General features: G+C 44.9%; 1 protein-coding gene across 5 annotated transcripts in view; it reads right to left on the bottom strand.

Moving 5' to 3' along the window:
* The window catches only part of DCLK2 (doublecortin like kinase 2), a 780,084-nt gene that overhangs the window by 317,348 nt on the left and 441,086 nt on the right, over nucleotides 1-21,650 (bottom strand). For 3 of the 5 annotated variants that reach the window (XR_011282260.1, XM_069631257.1, XM_069631259.1), the window contains 2 exons: nucleotides 17,755-17,802; nucleotides 8,082-8,176 (listed from right to left, as the gene is read on the bottom strand). Coding sequence is in view for 4 of the 5 variants with exons in the window: in XM_069631257.1 (XP_069487358.1) it covers nucleotides 8,082-8,176; nucleotides 17,755-17,802 (143 nt within the window). In the remaining variant the exon portion in view is untranslated. The remainder of the gene's footprint in view (nucleotides 1-8,081; nucleotides 8,177-17,754; nucleotides 17,803-21,650) is intronic. The other 2 variants (XM_069631258.1, XM_069631260.1) reach the window with 1 other exon arrangement.

Raw genomic sequence — 21,650 nt, 5'->3', positions numbered from 1 at the left:
CAGATGAAGGGAAGCTACCCAGACAGCTCATTGTCAGTTTGTTCCGCTATAGAACTACAGCTGACTCCTCCCGAAACACGGGTCTGGGGTTGCAGTTGGTACTCTTGTTCAGAGGAGAATTGCCCAGCATTTCGGTGCTGGACTGCCCCAGGGCAGGACAAAGACTGATATGTTTTGGATATTTCTCCTCTGTGAAAGATAGTGAGCTATAGACTCTTGTTAAGGCTCTTGTAACCGAGACTAATGTCCGACACAGGGACTCCCAGCACCCCCCCCCTTTTTTTTGCATTAGCAGGTGCCGGAATGCAGATCTACACAGATATGGTTATGTAGTCTCTTCCAATCATATATCTCACACCAAATTCGTGTCCTGTTCTTCAGAATGCATTTGTGATAGAGCAACAATGTCAGCTCAACATCGAAACCTCCCATAACCATGTTATTTTCTCTCTTCAGACATGGAATTTCCTCCAATGGCTCAAAACGAAAAGTTCAAAACATTTCAGTGTTGCTGTCAAAACTTTAGTGAACAATGAGGCGATACAGCTCTGGCAAAGACATACTCCATTGTTGCTTTCAAGGCACGACTTGTTGCCTCCTACAAGGTTTTTCTGTGTGTGCCATGATATGTTTCCACCAACCGAAAAACAAATCGACATCATAATGAGTTTGTAGTGTCAATCTAACAATCTTCATGACTAAAACAAATATTAATAAATAAAACAATCAGCCTCATTGAGAGTTTGGTGTTATTTCGACAGTAATACCACTGAGATACCACCACAGTATTACCGTTTCCACCACTTGGTCCAGCTGTATTACCACTGGATTACATGTGGTCATAGGTGCCGTTAGTCCCATCAACTGGAGTTCCTAGTACTCCATGGGTATTTTGCCAATATTACCACTGGTGGTAATAGTGTCGATTTTGCCGTTTTTGGGCAGTAAGGCAGATGAATTTCCTCCAGCATTCTGCTGAAGACGTTTCCTCTGTCTTAGATCCAAACCTGTAGTTCAGCTGTGTGGTAATGCAGAGGTAACTCCATTACCAATGCATTACCACGTTTTTTACCTCACTGCCGAACTCATGGTGCCGCCCAATGATTCTAATGTGAATTTGATCTTTTTCATTGGTTATCAGAAATGATATAGGAAAATCAGCAACTGACCGCAACACTATTTATTACACGTCAATTACAATTTACCATCATCCTGCCTGACACTTGGTCACAATAGCAACAGATCAATCCAATTACATTGGATTAATATCCAGCCCAAATCACAATACTGGCCAAATCAGTTAAACAATGTCAACACGAGTTTCAATCACAGCACTTCATCTGGGCAAATAGATTGGCCTAGTGTTAGCAAAGGAGTAAAAAAAAATGCTTATTTACATAAAGATACAAGTAGATTAAACGTCCAATTACGTCATCATAAGTCCACAATAGGCCAGGATTTATGATGGCCCTTTTAACTACTGGCTCAGAATGTGTCAAAAACCTGGGCAGCAGTGCATTGCACGTTTCCATCTGCCAGACAAATCTCAGAGTTGCATAAACACATGTTATGCAGCAGTGAACAATGATAATTGGTGCTGCTGTTGTGGCTGTCGTTGAACTATTGCATTATGTCATGCACTCTCTCATAAAGGCCTGTACACCTATGGCCTGTCAGCCAGATATTTGGAAAGCATGTGACAGAAAATACACGGTTTGGTCCCTTTTTGTCAAAATACCTCTTGTTGTGTTGTGCTGTGCGGGCGCGGGGCGGGGGGGGGGGTAGGTCATTTAGCAAAATTACACATGTTCACCCATTGAAATATGGGTCTGGTTTTGTTAGGAAACATTTATCTTTACTGCACCTTTCCTTCCATTTTTATGGACCCCCAAACATTTTGCTTTTAATTTTGGATCCTGACCTGCACTTTTTACAGTCCAGCGAAGCTTCACTACACTGTCTTTTGCTCATCTCTTATGGGGAAACTGACAGGTCTGTCCTTCATGCTGTAAGAAATGGGAAACATTGTTTCCCTTAGTCTAGCTACTTTGTTACTACTTTTAGTAACTTGTTATCACTTGTGGTAACTTATCATTGTACAATGCATCTTACAATGCAGTACACAGGGGTACACTTTGTTTTTGCCCTAGACGAACACTCAAAGTATTTTTAATTACTCTATGTGTGCTAAATGGAGAAGCTGGTGGCAACAGTGACTTTTTACCATTTTCTGGTGCTTTTCGTTTTAGCCGTACCGCATTTGGCTACTAACTGTGGCTAATGTCCAAACATGGCCGTGCCACAAGGTTTTTTGCTTGTCCTTTGGCCATCTTGTTTTTTAGCCTTTTTCCTGGCCTGTGATGCCAGGAAAATCCTTATATGGACTTCCAGTGCCCAGGAAAGCAGAGGCTTTTGGCGGGCTACTGGAGGGCTATGCGTGTTTGCTAACAGGATGTGGGCTTGGACTGTCTGGTCCCAATCCACAAACTGGTTTCAGTATGTCTGAGTGTTATGCATGAGTGTTCCCGGTAGTGGTCTTGATTGGACCACTGCTGGGGTGTGTGGGGCTTTTTCTGCTATTGGGAGTTTCGGCTATTACCTGGATTTTGGGATAAGAAGAGGACCCCTGCACTGACTCTAGAGCGATACCGGAGTAACCTTAAAGAGCCAAGACTCCTGTCCAGACCCTTGAAGAGACGAGACCCATCTGAAGGAGGACTGGTGACCAACTTCTGCTGCTGTCCTGGAGGAGCCCTGTCTTGCTAGATCTTCAGCAGTCCAGCGAGGGAGCTGCCACCCTTGGAGTGGAAGGAACATCTATTACTGACGTCTACTCGGTACCCTACGAAGAAGAGCCATCGGAAGTGTCACGGGACCGTCCAGCAGTTGACCAGCTCAGAGTTTGGGCTACTGTGCTGCCGACATCGCAGTTCTGCATTGAGACCTGAAACTTGGGGGATCCTCAGCTTGTCCTATGAGACTTGCTTCGCGATATTTCAGAGTTTTAGCGTCAAGGGGACTCGAGATAGGAGGGAAGTCTGACTGTGACAAGTGAGTCCCTTTGCATCGCCGTGATGCAGTGACCACTGTCCGAAACAGCTTGACTGAGTCGAGTCCAGACAGGGGATCTGTATCGCGTTTCTCTGCATTCTTTATCCGAGAGCCCTTGCACCAGCGAAAGACAACAACCGGAGATCAGCTCGAACCTTCAACTCCTGTGAATCAAGGACTTAGGCTGATGATGGGAAAAGAAACCTCCGACCTTCTTCCATTGACCTGCCAAGTCCTGTGAAGAATCGGAGTATAGGGAGTGAGCTATTGGTTCTTACCTGCCCCCAAACGACCTTTAAAAGTTTGATAACTTTTATAAAAACGTCTGCTATACTTGGCTTTGCCATTGCTTGCTCGTGCAAGCCTTCCAAAAGTTGGGGGCACTTTTGTTAGTTAGAATAAACTGTCCTCCAACTCTTGGAACCGTTCACTGGACCTCTAGGACCCTACTTTAATTTTGTTCTGCATCACAAACTGTGTCGGAACCTTTCCTGAACTTTTGGGCATAAGGCCCCAGACAATTTAGGGGAGGACTTTTGAAGTTAGGTTTAATTCTCTGTGGACCTGTGAAGCATAAACTAATCTGCACTTTCTTTTACAGGAGTTTGATTTGTATTATGCCCTACTCTAGTGACTGTATATATGTAATCTATTATTAGTGTTGCGTGATACTTTTACCTGTTAGTAGTCCATTTTCATAGTAATATTTGGCAATAAATAACTTTTTGTACATACCTTCTAAGTGTAATTTGTGACTCCCATTGTGTGTACTCATTGTGGACACTTTACAAGCTCACCACCTCTTGAGACCTAGGTGAGACCTCTTGTCACTGCTACCTTGAACTGGTTTGGCTACAGCTCCAGATTTGTCCCTGTCACAATATAGGTTGGCCTTCTATACATCTGTCCACCAGGCCAGAATATAGACAATCAGTCCTAATAGGTTTCAGCGTATTTTGAACAGCACGTCTGGTTGCCATGACAGCCACAGCCAAAAACATGGACACGCTTATCATAAAGGTTTCATTTTATTTTAAGCAGCATTTGCAAAGAGCAGCATTCCCCATGTTCATGGCCTCTTCGTGGTGATGGCAGTAAGAGTGAGTGAGTTGGTTTCCCACATGGATTTGTGTAGGACAGTAGCGCAGTTTGTCTCGCAGCTTCCCGACACCCTAGTGGGACCGGTTCTTACAGGTACACCTGCAATGTGAAAGATAGTGGAGTCGGCCCCCCATGATGGACAGGGTTTGCAACCTTTCACGAAATCAAGGTCTGATCTCAAATTTAGGGATACAGAAGCAGGAGTCGGAGTGCATTGGCACTCTTTTCACAGCACTACCCTGCTGGCATCACTGAGCAGAATATATCTGCATAGCTCTGCGGTCGGAAGCAGAGTTTGCAGGCTCAAATGTGTCGGGTTTATGGGGGTTTTTGCTGGGAGTATTTTTATTCCCCATTTTTTTGTTGGGAGCATCTGCCTGTTTTGGGGAGTAGGAGATGCAGGTATGCTGCTTATTTGTAAGGCTGGACATAGCGTCTGGTCACACGTATGAAAGGGTCTTAGTTTAAAACATGAGGTTATGTTGTTAAAACAAGAAAATAGTTGAGGCCTTCAGGATATTAACAACCACTTCATGCAAGTTGTAATATTTAGATAGCCTGGGGTTTGCGAGAGGATTGCTAAAGCCTGCAAAGAAAGGCGTGGGATGGCAAGGCATTGCAGGCAGCCATTTACAGACTATATCAATGCATGGCTTGGACCAAGGCCAAAGTCCCCCCCCACTCTCTCCAAGTGAACTCCACTGGCCAATATCTCTGTGGAGTAACAATTATCCCCAGCATGACAAACATTTGATTTGTTGCTCCTCGCGACATCCGCCCACGGCGCAAGACTGCTGTTCTCAAGAATGAGACCAGGAAAGTTGCCAAGACGCTGGGTGGATAATGGCCGCCTGTTCAGGGGACTTGCTGGATCCATAATTCTCAGAGATGGGTCTTGGCACTCGATGTGAACGATGTGCCGGGAGCATCAGCCCAGCCGGAGGACTTGGTATTGAGGAGAACCAAATTCCCAGGCCATCATTAATATTAATGCATTGCTCAGCGTCGTGGTAACCAGCTGCGAGTTCAAAACAGGGGGGAGTTCTTGTTCTAGGAGACATTTAGGAAAAAAAAAACGGATTCCGTCGTGTGGAGGCTAGCTGTTTAAGTGTGAGGCTGTTTTATAGTCCCTCCCAGCGCGCCCCCCGCACCCCTCATCATTTGCCTTTCATTTCAATTTCCAACGGCGCAGTGCTGTTGGTTGTTTCACTCTGATCTGAGTGTTACAGTGTGACTGACATTCTTCCCGGGGCATGGCAAGCCCCAAAAACGTTCATACACAGAATGGGTTCAGCTGTCCAATAAACACGAATTGCAGGTGGGAGGTCATCTATTTCGCTGTCCTTAAGACAATTATCACAGGTGCACAACTGGGAAGTGAAACTACTACGGTAGTGATTTGGCAGAGTATAGACGCAGAGTAACATAGCAAAGCCCACGCTGAACTGAGGGACAGAGGGGAAGGAGATTGTGCAAGAAGCAAATGCAAGGCAACTAAACCTGCAATTTAGTATAAGTAGAGTAGATAGTCAGGTGAAGGGTAGTCGTCAACTAGGATGCGCAATTTCCACAACCTGCGCGTGAGTTGGGAGGGTAAAACTGCACAAGCCACTTTTCCCAAATGGTCAAAGAGTTTGCACATGCTTAACATGTGTTTATAATAGCACCTGTTAGATTAGCATTTCAAAGCTTCTTTCGGCATGAAGTGCTTCATAGTCACATGTATGTTGGCAACACAGGAATACAGTTTACAAGTGGAAAACCGACGATTCCTACCTGGGTGCAAGCACTGAATCGGAGCAGGGAGAACGGATGATGGTTATCCAATGAAGAGTGACCCGAAGAGTGATTTCATGGGGGAAATGTGGCACGTTACTGGATCCATTCTGGAGGGGCTGCAGGAGGTTGATTTTTAGAGCAAGTAAGAGATGGCACAGTGAGGGGGCTGCACAAGTACCCGATAACGACCGAGCAGCGCATAGACTTGCATGGAGTAGTGATGGAGGATTCGGAGTTGCAGATTGAGAAGTTAAGAGGCAAGGGCCAGCGCTATAGAGGTATTCAATGCATCATGAAAAGCGCCTCTTAAGATCTACCAAGCCAAAACCAACTGATGATATTTACATTTAACGGAACAGGTAGGCATTTGCATCAGCAGCGCTCAAAAAGGCCCAAGAAAGAAAACGACAGATAGAATTTGTTGAAAAAGAGAAAAACAATAACATTGAAGGTGAAAAGTTATCATTAGGCCTCAAACAAATGCGTTTTCAGTCTCTTTCTGAGCCGCCGGAAGTCTGACATTTCTTAAAAGTCCCGGGGCAGCCTGCTCCACAATTTACTCCGTGCCATTGTGCTGGATCTCCCAAACACCCTTGTTTTCTGGAACGTGGGCACTTGGATTGAGAGGCACAATGCACATCTAAGTGGTCTCTACAAACTACACCAGGCAAACCAACATGTGCTTGGCGACGGTGGACTTGTGAGGAATCCGAGTAATCGGGAGTGGAGGAACTACTCTATATCTACACTAAAGAGGTACGTGTATATGGTCCAAGAAGGATCAAGGATTGTCATTGGTGTGAATTTACTTGGTGTATACTCAGTGCGAAGCTGTAAGGATGCAGTGTTGTGGAAGGGAGGAGGTCTTTGCTATGTCACATTTTGAAATTTTGGATGGAGAAAGTTAAAAAAGGTATTTACTAAGCGTAGCAATTGTCGAAAATCCTCAGCTTTAATGAGAAGTATGTAAGTGCACAATCTACACTTCCCCCCACAAGTATATATGGCTGTCTGTTTCCCAGGATGTATGGTTGGGAGAGCAGGGGCTGCATAAATTGGCCTGATCCTTCCAGAAGGGATATGGACAATCGCTTCCCGCGAGAAGTTTAGGAGTAGGACTATGTGTAGTTTTTGAGGCCAGTTCAAATTCGGCAGCTGTGGTCGGGCACAGCAGCAACGTTGCTTGAAGAATGGCCCTTAGTATGGTGCAGCAAGGAGAAGCACACCAAAGCACATGCTTTATAATTCTTGAAAGAGGAGGAAGGGCCTCTGGTATCGCTATGGTGGCCCATCCACAAGTAGACTCCACTAGGTCAGTAAGGCGCAAGGTTCAGCATAGGAGGAGGTTCAAAGGCATGGTAAAGATATTGAGCCTTGACCTGCATTTTACTTTTCCTAAATATTAATATCTCCTGGCTCTCCTGCAGTACCTTCACATTATAAGCTCCTTGTCTTCATTAGGTTGCTAAGCTTTAAGCTGGTTCTGATGCAAAGTTCCTCAGAATGAGATGGGGACTTTTGCCGCTTCACATTTCACGCGGTAGGGATCACCACATTTTATTACAACAGTTATTGCCACAAATATATGTGGGGGGGTGGGTTCAGAGGAATTAAAGTGCAGGCGTTAAGGTGGGTGCTGGAGGGGTCTCCGCCTGAATATCTTGGGAGGATAGCTCAGGGGCAACGTGCTCACCTTGGAAGCAAGACGACACGGAGCACCACAGGTTCAATCCCCGGGTCCGCACTTAAGACACCTCTGGGTATTAAGCGCATTATAAATAACACTCATATTTGCAGCAAAATCTTCCATAAAAAGAAAAAAAAACACATTAGATTAAAGAAACTCAAATAAATCACATAGAGGCCTCTGAATCACTGTTCACATTTGTACAGATTTTCTCCAGGCTCATTTGTTTGCAAACTCTGTGGAATCCATGGATTATACATGTTTCTCCCTACAAATGAAGTATCCTCGATCAACCTGGCTCTAGATCGCAAAATCTTTCCTTATGTTGCAAACGAAAATTTAAATAAAATTGTAATTGCTCCACATATAGATGAAAGGTGTTTAGGAGATTATCAGACATTTGCACCTACAGTGCCAAGAGAGCATCGACATGAAAGCCACTGGAAGAAACAGAGTGCATTACCTTGAGACCCCGGAAGCTGCCTGGACTGGTCGGTGAGGAGCTGGAAGATTTGGTGGATTTCGGCGTCGACAGCTGACTGCTCGGTGTGCCGTTGACTAATTAAGGCAACAAACAAGGAAACAGCATTGAGTATTATGTCGACATACAGGTCTTTTAGTCCGCTTTACTGGATCTTCTCAAGCAGCCACTGTTTTTGGACTAATCTTAAATGAAGCCTAAAGTCAATGGACCATTTAGCCACCTTGTGAGGTTTGTAAGCAGAAGCAAGAACGTGGGTGATGGGGGCCAGACAAAAACCATTTCACACCCCCACCCACCAAAACAGAAAAAACCCACACACAAAACAACATTCTCGTGCATTTTAGACACTGACCCCCAAATTTAACCTTGGACGTTCACAGCATGGGCTATTTCACTGGAATAGAGGGGCGGGCTTTCAGATGAACAGGAAGTTTTGTTCAAATGTGGAGTCCACAGAAATGGCATCACACCTCCATGACAACTCGGTACCCACCCCACAGTATGCTTTTATAAGAGTGGAAAAATGCCAGCATTCTTCTCAACATGGAAACTGCTCCGAGTCTCGGTGCCCACACCCGCACAAAGAAGTTATTTGTTTATTTATTAAAAGCCTACTAAAACCCATCAGAATGTATTGCGCTGAATAGCAAACAGCTTTGAAATTACCAGAGGCAAGCTGAATGGAGGTGATCTGGAACACAGCATCTAGACTTTCAAGATGGCGTAATACAGTATTTTTTCCGCCAGAGCAGTGTAGGCAAAACTACAGACACACAAACCAGTATGATAGATTGTTTTGATATCGTTTGCATGTGTGTCGCCCAGAATAGAAGTCAATAGTGGGTTGAACTGGGGCCATCTTAAAATAGCTCAGAATCCTACCAAACGATAACCATTTAATTGCATGAAAACGACTAGTCACCTAGTACAGTTTCTATATTTAACAAAATTCAAATTATTCGAAACGTTGGGAATGAGTTTTCAACTGAATAACAAACGCAATACAGCGCTTTACGAAATTTAAAATGGCTGCCTTCTGTGAGTAGGGGGCTTGAAGAACTCTGCTGAATGACCCATAAATCATTCCTTCCTAACCTCCAACCTAGTGGAAAAAGTACCTAGATATGCAGCAAAGATTAGAAGTGGAGGAAAAGAATCATTAAGCTAATAAAGAAGATTGAGCATTAAAGAAAACCCACTTCAGGCAAATTACTTGAGAATCCCATCTTGTGAGGAGAAAGTACACTCTTCTTCTCACTGTTATGAGGATTGTCACAAGTCGCACTGTTGAACAAGCCAAGAGAAATCTCGGAAGTCTGTGGCCATGCGCTCTATCCCACAGCACCATGGCCAAATTAGCGGTTCCTCTTCAGGGAAGAGGCAGTCTCACCATCATCCGTCAGGCTGGTAAAGGGGGGTTGTGGGGGAACCAAGCGCTAGGCATTCACCTGAAGAAACAGTTAAAACCAGAGATGCAAGGTCAAGACCGCCAGGCCCCATCATAGGTCTGATGCAGACAAGGAAGAGAGATGGCAGACTAGGAGGTTAACGGCAAGCAAAAGCTGAGCAATAAGTATGTGAATCCCTACTTAGTGGACCAGAACTTTGAGGCAGCGGAGGAGGTGCTGGGACCACAGTGGTGAGATACAGAGCAGCAAAGTCTCAGATCAGGACCACTGTCTATGAATGAACGGGGAGAGGGAAAGCCCATAGACACGCACCCAAGCCCAAAGAGAGCGAGAGAGAGAGAGAGAGAACCAGATGTGGAAAGAATCTTAAAGGAGAATGAGCGAGACGCTTGAGGCACCTTGGGGAGAAGTTAGGTAGAGAAAGAGAGAGTTGGAGGGAACATGCCATGTTGTGCCAATGAAACCAATATCCCAAAGCCAAATGAAGGACTCGTACTCTGGGGGGAAAAACGACATGGTGGGAAATCGAGTTTAGGCACCCAGAACTAACTCAAGGCAACACTCACTGAAAACACATGGTCAACCAGGACATAGAGCAAGTTCCACACATTGTAGAAGAAATCACATGCTGATAAACTTTAATTAGTCTAGGGCTTACATTACGTGCCCTGTTATATACACATCTCACACGAGATAAGAATCGTCTTCGAATCCCGCATTTGCCCATTTCATCAGCGTCTTTGCCTGGAGTCAAATCTAGTGGCACTTTATTACTGTTATGGATGTACGATGCGGACAATAACTGCTGTACACTCTGTTGTACAATGAACGTGCCTGTGTTACAAGATAAACTAGTAAAAAGGGTATTTATTGGCATACTTGGTTAAAAAACATTTGACCAATTTTTTTTTGTTATCGTTTTCTTGGTGAGAATCCGGTCAAATTAAGATATATATATATATATATATATATATATGGGGTTGGGCAAGAGAACATGGAAGGGACTTGCGGGGAGGTCTCCCCTGCATTTTCGACCTTTAAAAGAGTAAAAAGAATTCAGACAAATGTGAAAAGGTCAAATATTTTCGACCAAGTAGACCTAAACCGTAAAAAGTATGTCGGTTTCATACAAAATGAATCCCAACACAAATAATAGAAAAGGAGTCTACCGAAAGAGTTTGGTGAGCAACCTTAAGTGTCAATGTCTTTTTCAACAGGGAAAATAGATGCCTCAGTATAATTGTGTGGCATGTACATATTGAGACGAGACCCAGATAGGCATAGGGAAGACGTAGAACAACGTTAGATACGCTTGCTTCCCGGTTCCTCCTTTGTCCTTTTGGATAGGACAGCAGCAATCAAGCAACAGCACAGTCGCAAAATACAAAACGCACTTCCAATATTGCCAAGGAATGTCTGATTGTGACAAGAGTGGGGATCTACACTTTTATTCTTTTATACTATGGATTGTTTTTATTCAACGTTAATACAAAAAGTATCCTTAAAAAAAGACTACATGACGGGATAACACTTCTTTTTGCAAAGAACTACTGCCACATCCATAGTGGCACGGTTTTGCAACTGATCCAGTCAGTATCTACCTCTCACTATGCATGGCGGAACAATATAGAAATAGGGTCAACATGTACGGAACTGCCTTATTCTCAATTGATGAAGCAATACTGCCCTCGCAGATCCAATAACACCACTATTTTAGTCTAAAATTAAATTGTATTAAAGACTTGAGAATTGGACTTCCTGCAAATACATGTGTCAGAAGAAGTGCATTGCATGCAAAACTGATCCCTTTATGGGCCCTGAGCACTCGGGGAACTTTTTCCCAGTTGAGTTTTGAGTCTCATTTTTGGACTCCATCTACAGTGTGTCCCTCCTTGCGGGCGTGTGCCGCATGTGATGAGCATATTCCTGCAAATGATTGGCTTAAGGTGGTTGGAAGTGAACAACCATGCACATTTCCAGCAGCCTATGTAGGGGTTTTCTCTCATATAGGGTTGTAGACTATTTTAGGGCCATCAGTCACAGCTTCTGTGGCAAACATTGAGCTGACATTTACATTCTGGTCTCCTGTTCGAGCTTCTTTTGACAGGACGACAACTCTGTGGCGCTTGAATGTTCCAAGAGACGGTTGTATCAACCATAGTATCATCAACAAGAAGGCGACACAAGTCTGGCAACCATTTACAAAACAAATGACTGCACACTGTCCATTTACTTTCTAAATTGACCTGTTGGCATTTGACAAAAATTTAAACTGAAACGGGAACATGATAATATTTTGCCAAAATTGAAGCTTCTTCGCTCAACCAGATACTTTCATGGCACTTTGAACTGGACATTACTGGCGTTTGGTGAAGAAAACAGTTTGTGCGTTTGATGTATTGGCTGGATATAAAGGTTCATGGTTGAAGCTACAATAGACTGATGCTTTTCAGTCATTTAACTACAATCTCTCTGGATCACCAAAGTCAATCACTGTGTGCAGATTGTAGAACGTCAAGAGCAACAGGGCAGAAACCCCATAGAATTCTCCAAACAGTTCTTCCAAGGTGTGCAAAGTTCACAACTCTCCTTTAGTGGGTCACAGCAAAGAGATTAACAATCCCCACGACTCAAGAAAAGAGGTTGATACACATTTTTCAACACACAATTACCCTGGGTTTAGGTTGGACTGGATAAAAAAAAGCATTGCTTGTTTGCTGATCATAGTTGTCAGTTCAAATCCATCTTCCCTGAAACTGCCTGTCAGTCAAGCAAATGTCACTCACAGTGATTGATGTTCTAAGTGTCTTTGGCACTTTCATGGTTGGCTTAGGTCTTTCTGTAGCTGCTGCTGTCGAAGATTTCTGTTTCTGTTGTTGTAGCCAAGATGCTGAGCTTTCTTTAGGTGGTCCCCCAACCTACTAGGATTCGTTCAGGTCTTGCCATACTTGGATCATGTTTGTCTAGATTTCACTTGGTCCACTGAGCTATGGGGTTGCACCCTGGAATACATCTGGTGCCAGCACAGATTGAATAGCTGCTAGCTCTGCAGGGCCTCTCTATGCTCTTCAACTACTGTAACGAATCCAGAGATGTCGTCCCGTCTCCCAAGGGGGGAGCCTCTTCCATGAGACCAGGGTGGTGAGGCTGCTACCCGATAGTCACCCTGGGCTGGTACTCAGTGGGAGGATCTCATGGGACCAGATCTTCCCACTGGGGACAAGGAACAACAGCTTGGAAGATCAGGGTATACCATTCCTCACCAAACACCCTGCACACCTCCACATCCCATAGACTCGAACACGTTACCCAGTACTCCCCTGTACCTTTGTTAGTCTGACTAAGAAATGCAAAGACGACGAAGATTAGGGACATTACCCAAAGGAAGTGTACCAGAGAAGTACTGTGACAAGGAGGAAGTGCAGAGCCATAAACAAGCTCCATGTAACCTGGGTGAGCATTCTAGTCATCTATGGTAATGTGAGATAAAAATCAGTGAAGAATTTACAATGTTGCTCAGCCATCCCAGGAGGAACCCAGGACCAGGAAGCTGCGTGGCGTGGGTAATTCAAGTGGCTGCAGATAGGGACGCCGAAAAGAAGCAGACAGCATCCCAAGCATGACCCGACCTTGCAGGGGAGGTGGACCATGCAGTTTGTAATGGATGCACGTATTGTGGAAGGACAGAAGTTGCAGAGCCGCCGCAGTGCAGGAGAAGCCAGAGCAAGCCACGAGAGACCCACACATACTGAAGGCAGACCCAGACGCAGACCAGAGCCCACCAAAGTAGTCCCAGAAGGTACAGGAATAAACAGGCTAACACTGGCCAGAGGGGGATACGAGAGGGTCTGGGTTACTGCGCAAACACACAAGAAGAAAAACTCTAGAATTATGGGGATGGGATGTAACTCCTGAGCTAGAGTTAGAGAGAAGCGGGCAGAACCATATGAAAAAGTGGTTCCCCAATAGGGGCACATATCAGGCCCCCCAACCCTAAGGGCTTGTATCAAGAAAAGAACACAAGTCATCTTCCTTGTGGCAGTATCTGGCAGGAGAGTAAACCAAGTCTGTAAGACCAAAAAGAAGCATTGAATTACCGGTCAGGAACATGCACCCAAAACAGAGGAAATTACAAGTCATCTTCTTGTGGAAGTACTTGGCAGGATAGTGAACCAAGTAGGCCACCGCGGGGGAACCTGGGTCGAGGATCCTACGACTGTATGAAATGTATTACTGACAAGCCCAAAGGTGGAAGAGGCGCAAGGGGAAGGGAATCATTCTTCCTGGTGTTGCTGAACTGTGCAACCAGAGACCAGCAGAAGAAAGTTATTCCCCCTGGTTGTATGGAACTCTGAAGCCAAGATAACAGGAGAAGGGAATCATTCTCCTGGTAACCCAGGCCAGGGAAATCTAGTTATTCCCCCTGGTATTGTTGAACTGTTAAATCAAGATACTACAAGAAAGGAGTCATTCTCTCCTGGTAACCAAAGTTAGAAAGACTTTCTGAGTTAAGAGACCAGCATGGTGTCAGTCAAGGAGAAGTGTTTGAACTTAACCTTTTTGTGTTGGAGAACAGTTTTGAATCAGGGAAAGAAGAAGCCAACACCTGGAAGTGAACTTTTATCCCTAGTCCAGAAGAAGGGAGTTATTCTTCTGGACCAAGAAGATCTACTTTATCTCTAGTTTAGTTTCAAGTGTAAGGGACAGAAGTAGGGGTTTGATACAGGACAGTGGACTATTGATTTGCACGGACATTCTGAGAGAATCCTTGGTGTTTTAGTTAAGGCAGGCAACCCCCTCTTAGAGATATGGAAAGTTAGGTTTTCTAGATTTTCTTAAAGAAATAAAAGTGTATTGCAATCATGCCACCTTTGTGCCGGTCTCCTCCTTCTGCACCCTTACACAACCTTATATGAAGCTCTTTTCCTCCCATCTCCGGTCTTCTCTTCCTCCTGGATGCCATGAAATGATCTGGCCCACTTCACCACCCCGCCGAGCTTCTATTCTGTTAAGGCGATTATGGCTTTTCATCCATCAGGAAACACTCCTTTATGCTCATGTCCTCTTCATAGTGTTTGTCTCCTACTCCGATTTCCCTTTCCGGTACGTGTCTCTGGGTCTCTTCACTCAGCCACTTCTTTATATTACCTCACTATCCCTTCTGGTGTCCTGCCTTCCTCGTCTATTATCCAACCCCACTGGGTTCTTTTGCCCTTTGTTTCTCTCTTGCCCTTTCCAGGGCTATCTGGGTTTTTCCTTCTCCTCCTGCATACACTCAAATGCTCATGCTCTGTGGTGTTCCTGCCTGCTTACTCTGTTTTACTGTTCTTCCCACCTCCAATGTTCTTTCCTGTTCACACTGATCACCCCCGCCTTCACTGCTCTCTCCTGCTCACTCTACCCTTCTACTCCTTCTCTCCTGCTGTCCTTGACTTTTCCTGCCACCACTGTCTATCTCCGAACACCCACCACACTTCAGTGACGGCTCATGCACCTTTTAGCAGACCACGATCTCGCCTGCTGGGGCAGGAAGTGGTAAACTATCACCAGCATGGTTCGCTCAGCTCCTGGACTTGCTCACCAAATTCAAATGCAGGTTTCAGCTATGCCTTTCTGATCTGTGAATGATAATCCAGCTCTGTGGGCCATTCTATTATGAAGGGTGTCCAACACTGCCCATCACAATGTTCTGATAGACGCCGTGACACACCAGACTGTCTGCACACCACTGCTGGCTTGTGAGACATCCACCTTTATCCACAAGCAGTCCTCCAGACACCTGCTCCACCATCCAAGGAAAGTTACACAGCGTTTTCCTCACATTAAACACTTCATGCCACTGGGTGGCTCTGCCTAGCATGACCCCCATGGCGGAGGTCATCTTTTCAGGTCCTGCTGTTACAAGTCCAGTCTGTGATGCAGTATCTTGCTGACCTCCACAGCCAACCAAGCGATAAGGCAATACAGTCCTCCGGGTCTGACAATGAGCCTGATAATCCTGATGAGTTGTGTACTTTGCTGGGCACTTTGTGGAATAAAGGTGTTATTAGGGTTAGTGGGTGATCATGTCCATGGACACAGCATCACCATGGTTCTACTGGCTGTTCTAAGGAACTGAAGGATGACTCCTTATTTAGACTCACGTGTGTAAAAGGGGTGAGCCAGGGATGAGCTCTTAAAGAAAGGCCATGGCACAATCATGTAGGAGTTTAACAGCTGAGTTTTTCCATCAATGCTTAAATTGCAAACTACTGGACATGCTCTAGTTTCTTCTATGTGCGTGACTTCGACTCCTTGACATTTCTGCATCACTGTTGCGAATATTAACTTTGTCAGGGTAACATCATCCCATCACATTTCATTAATTGGGTCTAGTGAATTTTGCTCTGCTCAGCTCTTCTTGTGTTAATATTGTTAGATTGGCAAGCAGTGGTGTTTTCACCATGACCCATGGGGTTATAGGTCAAAGGATCGACTACAAAGAATCGAATGGTCAAAGGATCGACGCAAAAGGACCGAAAACAAAAAGGATCGAAAATGTTTTGGGTTTTTTTTACATTTTTTTGGGGGGGTCCCCCCAACCACCGTTTTTGTGGTAAAACCCACGTTTTTTCCCCAAACGAAAACCAAAAAAAATATACAATTAAAAAAAAATGCGATCCTTTTGTTTTCGGCCCTATTGCATCGATCCTTTGACCATTCGATCCTTTGTAGTCGACCCTTTGACCGGACACCGGGCCGTGGCTAGAGGATTACTTCAATTCCTTCAGCTCCTGGCTGTGCATCATTCCTATTTCTCAGAGTTTTCTACAGCTCCAACCATGTCATTCAGAGGCCTGTGCACCCACCACCAGGGCTTTGCCCAAATGTATTTTTGGGTGAATGATACATTCTCACTCAAAGAGTTGCTTCAATATTTAATTTTAATTAATATCCATTAATATTTTAATTTTCCAGGAAAATCTTTATGAGTAGGTTATTAATAAGGGATTCAAAGATGAATTAAAGCGTTCCTTTGGGTCCTGTACTCAGAGACCAGCCTTTGCTTTTGTGGTTGGAATTTTTGCTGGAGTAGAGTCCATAACATTAGTGTAGAATACCGTGGGTGTCCATCGTCTGTAGATATCGTTCATATTCCTAGTCTGCATGGACACTAGCTTCTGGGGTTTCTACTCTCCTCGGAGATGTGATCATAAGCAAGCACGTGAATATAAAAACTCATATCAATTAAAAGAGGCAGTGAATTTATGTTCAGATTTATTACAGAGACTCTATACTGCACCAAACCACTACCAGAGAGGTAATGATCCAACGTAACTTGCGGTCCCTGTGCCTTCAGTCATACTTTATTCCCAGACCTTGGAAGGTTTATGTTAAAATACTAAACGTTACTCAAATACAGACCACCACTCCTGTTGTACTTTTGGACTCCACAGCAACGAACATGAACTAAAGCAGATATACAAACATCATAACCTTCTGGTGCACCAAGGACTTTGTAATTCTTTCAATGTACCTTTGCTTTGTGAAGGAAAATAAGTACATAGCACAAGACTTTATTGGGAGATGGAAGAAAAAGCTTGAGGAACAGCACTTGGGAATATCCCAGAAAAGAATCCGGACCCCACAGACCCTCGAGCACAGACACCCATTGGGAATTGTGGGTTTAGAACCAGGCCCTTTTCTACAAACCATAGACTATGTTGAACATAAGGTGCAATTACATAACATGGCAAGAGCTGTACTCTAGCTGTGTGTGCATGCTGCGCTTTTCTCCAGAGAGACCAGGGCCCACTTAACTCCTTCAGCACTATGTCCTGATAATGTACCAGCCTCAAACCCCCCACCTGTATACTTGCCCATTCGTTTGCTATTATGCACCCAGCACTTACATTTCTATAGAAAAAAAGTGCAGGACTTGTGGGCTCTTTGATTTTAATTTGACATAGCCTCACAATATGCTGGCATAACCTAAAAGGACAACACAAAATGGAGTTAGCTAGCCCCTTGAGTTGCCATGCAACTGTAGTCCAGTATTTACACACAGCGGGACGTTCAGAAAAGGAAATGCATGGGCCACGCCTATTCCACCTGGAAGTGTCCTTGTGATAAGGTCAGCTCTGCAGAAATGACAGCATGCCCTCTGTTTGCAAAGCATGGGTGCGTGTTCCAGGCTCAAGCATGGACAGACAGAAGAGCGAAGAGCGGGGAAGAAAGCAGACAGATAGCCATGGCAGGCTCACCTGGGGATCTGGCTGTTGAAAAGGAGCTGGAGTAGCCACCCCTCTTTACTGTTTGTATTCGGTCACACAAAGGAAGAAGACATTAAGGAGAAAGATTATTCCACAATTGTAATCACATAAATTGAAATAAATGTGTAAAAAAGAAAAACATCAAACACAACTATGGAACACAATCAGACGGACACAAACTACTCACAGATTAAGAATGTTGAGCTGGTTAAAATGCACCATGTGGCTTTCAAACATTTGTCATAGGTGGTGACCAGCCCTACTAGAGAAATCTGTATGGCATCTGCCATCTACCATGTCAAACTCTTAACTCATATTGTTGGCCAGGCTTATTGCCTCGTGGACAACGCAAGGCTTCGAGCTGGGCAAACTGTGTCTGTTTCCAGCTGTGGTCACATCCAATCAGTGAGAGTGTCGCTGCACAGGGCTTCCTCAGGAACCATTACCACCCTTACTTAAAGTCTGTGATTGTTATAAGAATGCCCATTTTATGGATTTCTAGATGACACAAATCAATGCTGGTCACAGGGAGCCAAAATGTGGTATTGATGGATTAGGGACAAAGAAAAAGCAATATACCCAGCAGGTTGTGGCCCCCAAATAGTACAATATGGTGAAAGCTTAGGTTTGAAATAAATTGGGATAGGTCAGACCTCTTCCACCCCGCCTGCTGGTTCTACTTAAGAAGTGCATACAAAGCAAATGATGTAGTTTTATCTGGGATGGAGTAGCCACAGCGTGCACAGGGCCCTTTGCATACTTCAGTATTTTCCACATGACCAGAGACGCCACCCTTTGGGCACAGGCCACCACTAACCAAAGTGCAGCATGTATTTGCAGCAGGCATCACAGAGCCATCAAACTTGGATATAATTTAGCATTCTTGCATACAAATGTGATTTGTGAAATGCATCAATTACCATACATTTTTTCAAAATGTGAATTACGTGGACTGCATGGGTTATATTCAAAAACACTAACATTTTAAGGTATACTATTCATGCAAATAATCAATTGTAATATTTTTCACCTTTACTGGTTTGCAAGTGTAACTTGTGAGTGATTAAAATGTGCAGAATTAATGTAAACACTGATTTAAAAATACACGTGTTCCTGATGAAGTCCTGTGAACGAAACACGTTTGAGATGGCTGTGCCAATTGCTGCATAACGGCTATCGTGCCCTGCTATTTCAAGCACTGCCAGGTGTGTGATTATACCAAGTGTAAGTTGCAGCCACAAAATATTGGTAATCTCTTCAGCAAGCTGTTCTGAATTGTTATACTTACAGACCCCTAAGAAAATACACAACTGAAGAAGCCATCCACAGGAGGGGGAGGGTGGGGGGGAGAAGCCTGCTGCTTGCGCTTAGCTAAAAGGTATTCGCGTTGGGCTCCAGGGGTTACCAAGAAGGCTGATCGTCTCTTTCCTTTACCTGTAAATCATCCCCTCTCTGCTTCTGGCAATTCATAGCTGTATATCAATGTCTTTTCATAATTAGGGATTAAGAGATGTCACTCAACACATTACACTCACAAACTGTACCTTTTACTACAAACCGGGCACATTACGAGGCTCATCCGAGCTGGTACAAGGCATTTCAGCCAAGTTGAAGAAGATGGGGCAGATAAGACCAAACGGGCACAGGAAGCAGGCTGGCATAGTCCCCATTATATAATATGCGCTCTGAAAAGCCCACATTCTTTCACAACCATGGAGTTTTAGTTAGGCAGGGTAGTTCATGACAATTAATTCAAAATAGGCCCAGGTTATACTTCTGTCATGTTTATGTACCACCTGTCTATTACCTCTTAGAATTGCCTATTTGTCGAGAAGGGGAGCCCCGCAGGGAACGCAAAGCGTTTCCCCTCAGGGTGATTTTTGGCGCTACACAGGCCAGTGAGATGCCCTGCACAATAAGTGCCCCCGGGGGGTATTTAAGGGGTCAGGGAAGGTTCTAGGAGCAGGCGACGGTTGGGACGTGAGATTGATCAGTCCTGGTCGCCTGCTCGCGAGCCTTCCCTGTGTAGCTGGGCCCTCAGTGCTGGAGGTTAGTGTAGTTGAGGTGGTTTGATGGTCAGAATTGGGGGAGGTTAGGCATAGTTTAGCATATTATGTTATAATTTATTAAATTTACATAGCCGGGGTACCCTATATAAAAGGTACTCCCTCTTACCGTAGCTGCCGTCGTCATCATTTAGTGTCCGTGGGCGGGGGATCGGGGTTTGCCTTGCACGAGTTTGCAAGTTCGTTATGGCGTGGGAAGGGAGAAAGTTGCCGGCTCACGTGGCTCCTGTTGTGGAGCACCCCTTCTTTTTTCTGTTGGTCTTAACTTTAGAAGTAACCAACATTACCTTGTCTAGTAAGCTACGGCGGTTCTTATATTGTTAAATGTGGCCGTAGCCTCTGACCGTCAGCTGGATGATCCCCTTCAACCGACATGACGTTCAGACTGCTTGGCTACATTAAGTTAGCATTGACTGAATTATCAGTCGTGTTTTTAGAAAAGTACTGTGTTTTTCAATTTTCTAATTAAATGGTATTATTCAGATAATGAGCTCGAAACATGATTTAATATGTATATTTTAAACTTATAATGAAATACAAATAAAACATTCATGGTTTCTAATTTTTTTGTTTTTGGTATGGTTTGATCTGTGGTTCCGAATTTGGGTGCCCCTCTCCTAGTTCTATAGACGGGTTCCTCCCCAATTTGTTTTTTTTCCGCTGACACACTTTGCGTTTATTATTCCTGTTGTGGAGCTGTTCATGTGAATTGTGGCAGCCAGCGCCGGTGCCTTCCCTCCTCTGGTCTGCGCTGTGTCAGTGGGTGAGGGCTTTTAGTATTGAACGTCGTAGCTCGTGTTTCCCTGCTTCTCCGGGTGCATCGGTGCGCGGTAGCAGTAACGGGTCGGAGGGGGCAGTGCGGCTCTCTTAAAAGGGACCGCTCTGTTTTTCTGTGCCTTCTGTGCGGTACGGCCTGCGCATCACCAGGGGGCAGTGTTGAACGGCCATTTTCTTGGCCCCAATTTGTCCTTGGGGCTTCTGGTTTTGGGGTTGTTTCGTTTGGGGGCATTTTAGGACATGGGGAGGGGTTTTCAAGGGCAAGGCTATTTGAAAAGGGTATATAAAAATAAAAAATAAAAAAATATACAGTTATAACTCTGGGGTAATATTGTTGGCAGTGGATTATAAGAATTTAATTAACTCTTTCAGTATATCTTTTATTTCTTAGCTCAGTTCCCCTTCCTGGGCTTTTCCATTGTTCTGGGTAACTGTCCTCGGGTAGGTGCTGGCTCGGGGGCTTAGTGCCGCTAGGTGAACAATTAAGGGGCATATTTCAGTGCACAGGCATTATCTGGGCACGATGCTGGGCCAGGGAGCTAGTAAGAAGGGCTTGGTGGATGCCAGGGTGCCGGGGGAGGCTCTAGAGATTATTAGCAAGGCATCTAAGGCCCACCTGGAAGGGGCGGTGGGTGAGGTCACGGGTGAAGGGGATGTAGGTGGGGGTGGGCCGCAGCGTAGAGCAGCGGCAGATGGGGCTCTAGCGGCAGTGGTTACTTGCACCCCTGCGGCTGGTAGAGGGGAGGTCTGGGAATCCTTGGGCAGGAAGATGAGGAAGGATAATGACAGGAGAGCATCCAGGTGAGAAATGCATTTAGGGGGTGAGGGGTTAGATAGGGATGTGATTAGTAATGGCCAAGGGGAGGAAGGGGATGTTGGGAGTGTCCAAAAAGAGGTAGGTCAAGGGGGCCACGACAGTGGAGGTGAGGGGGCGCAGATTGGGGAGACAGAACAGAGGGGTAAGGGGGGTAAATACCTGAGGAGAGTGCAGGTGGGAGAAGGAGAGAGGGGTCCCCATCAATTAGTGAGGTTAGGGAGAGGCGC

Source organism: Ambystoma mexicanum, chromosome 6q, assembly GCF_040938575.1.
Source record: "Ambystoma mexicanum isolate Mex_15411 chromosome 6q, UKY_AmexF1_1, whole genome shotgun sequence".
Lineage (NCBI taxonomy): Eukaryota > Metazoa > Chordata > Amphibia > Caudata > Ambystomatidae > Ambystoma > Ambystoma mexicanum.
This window is presented reverse-complemented; position numbering and strand designations above follow the sequence as displayed.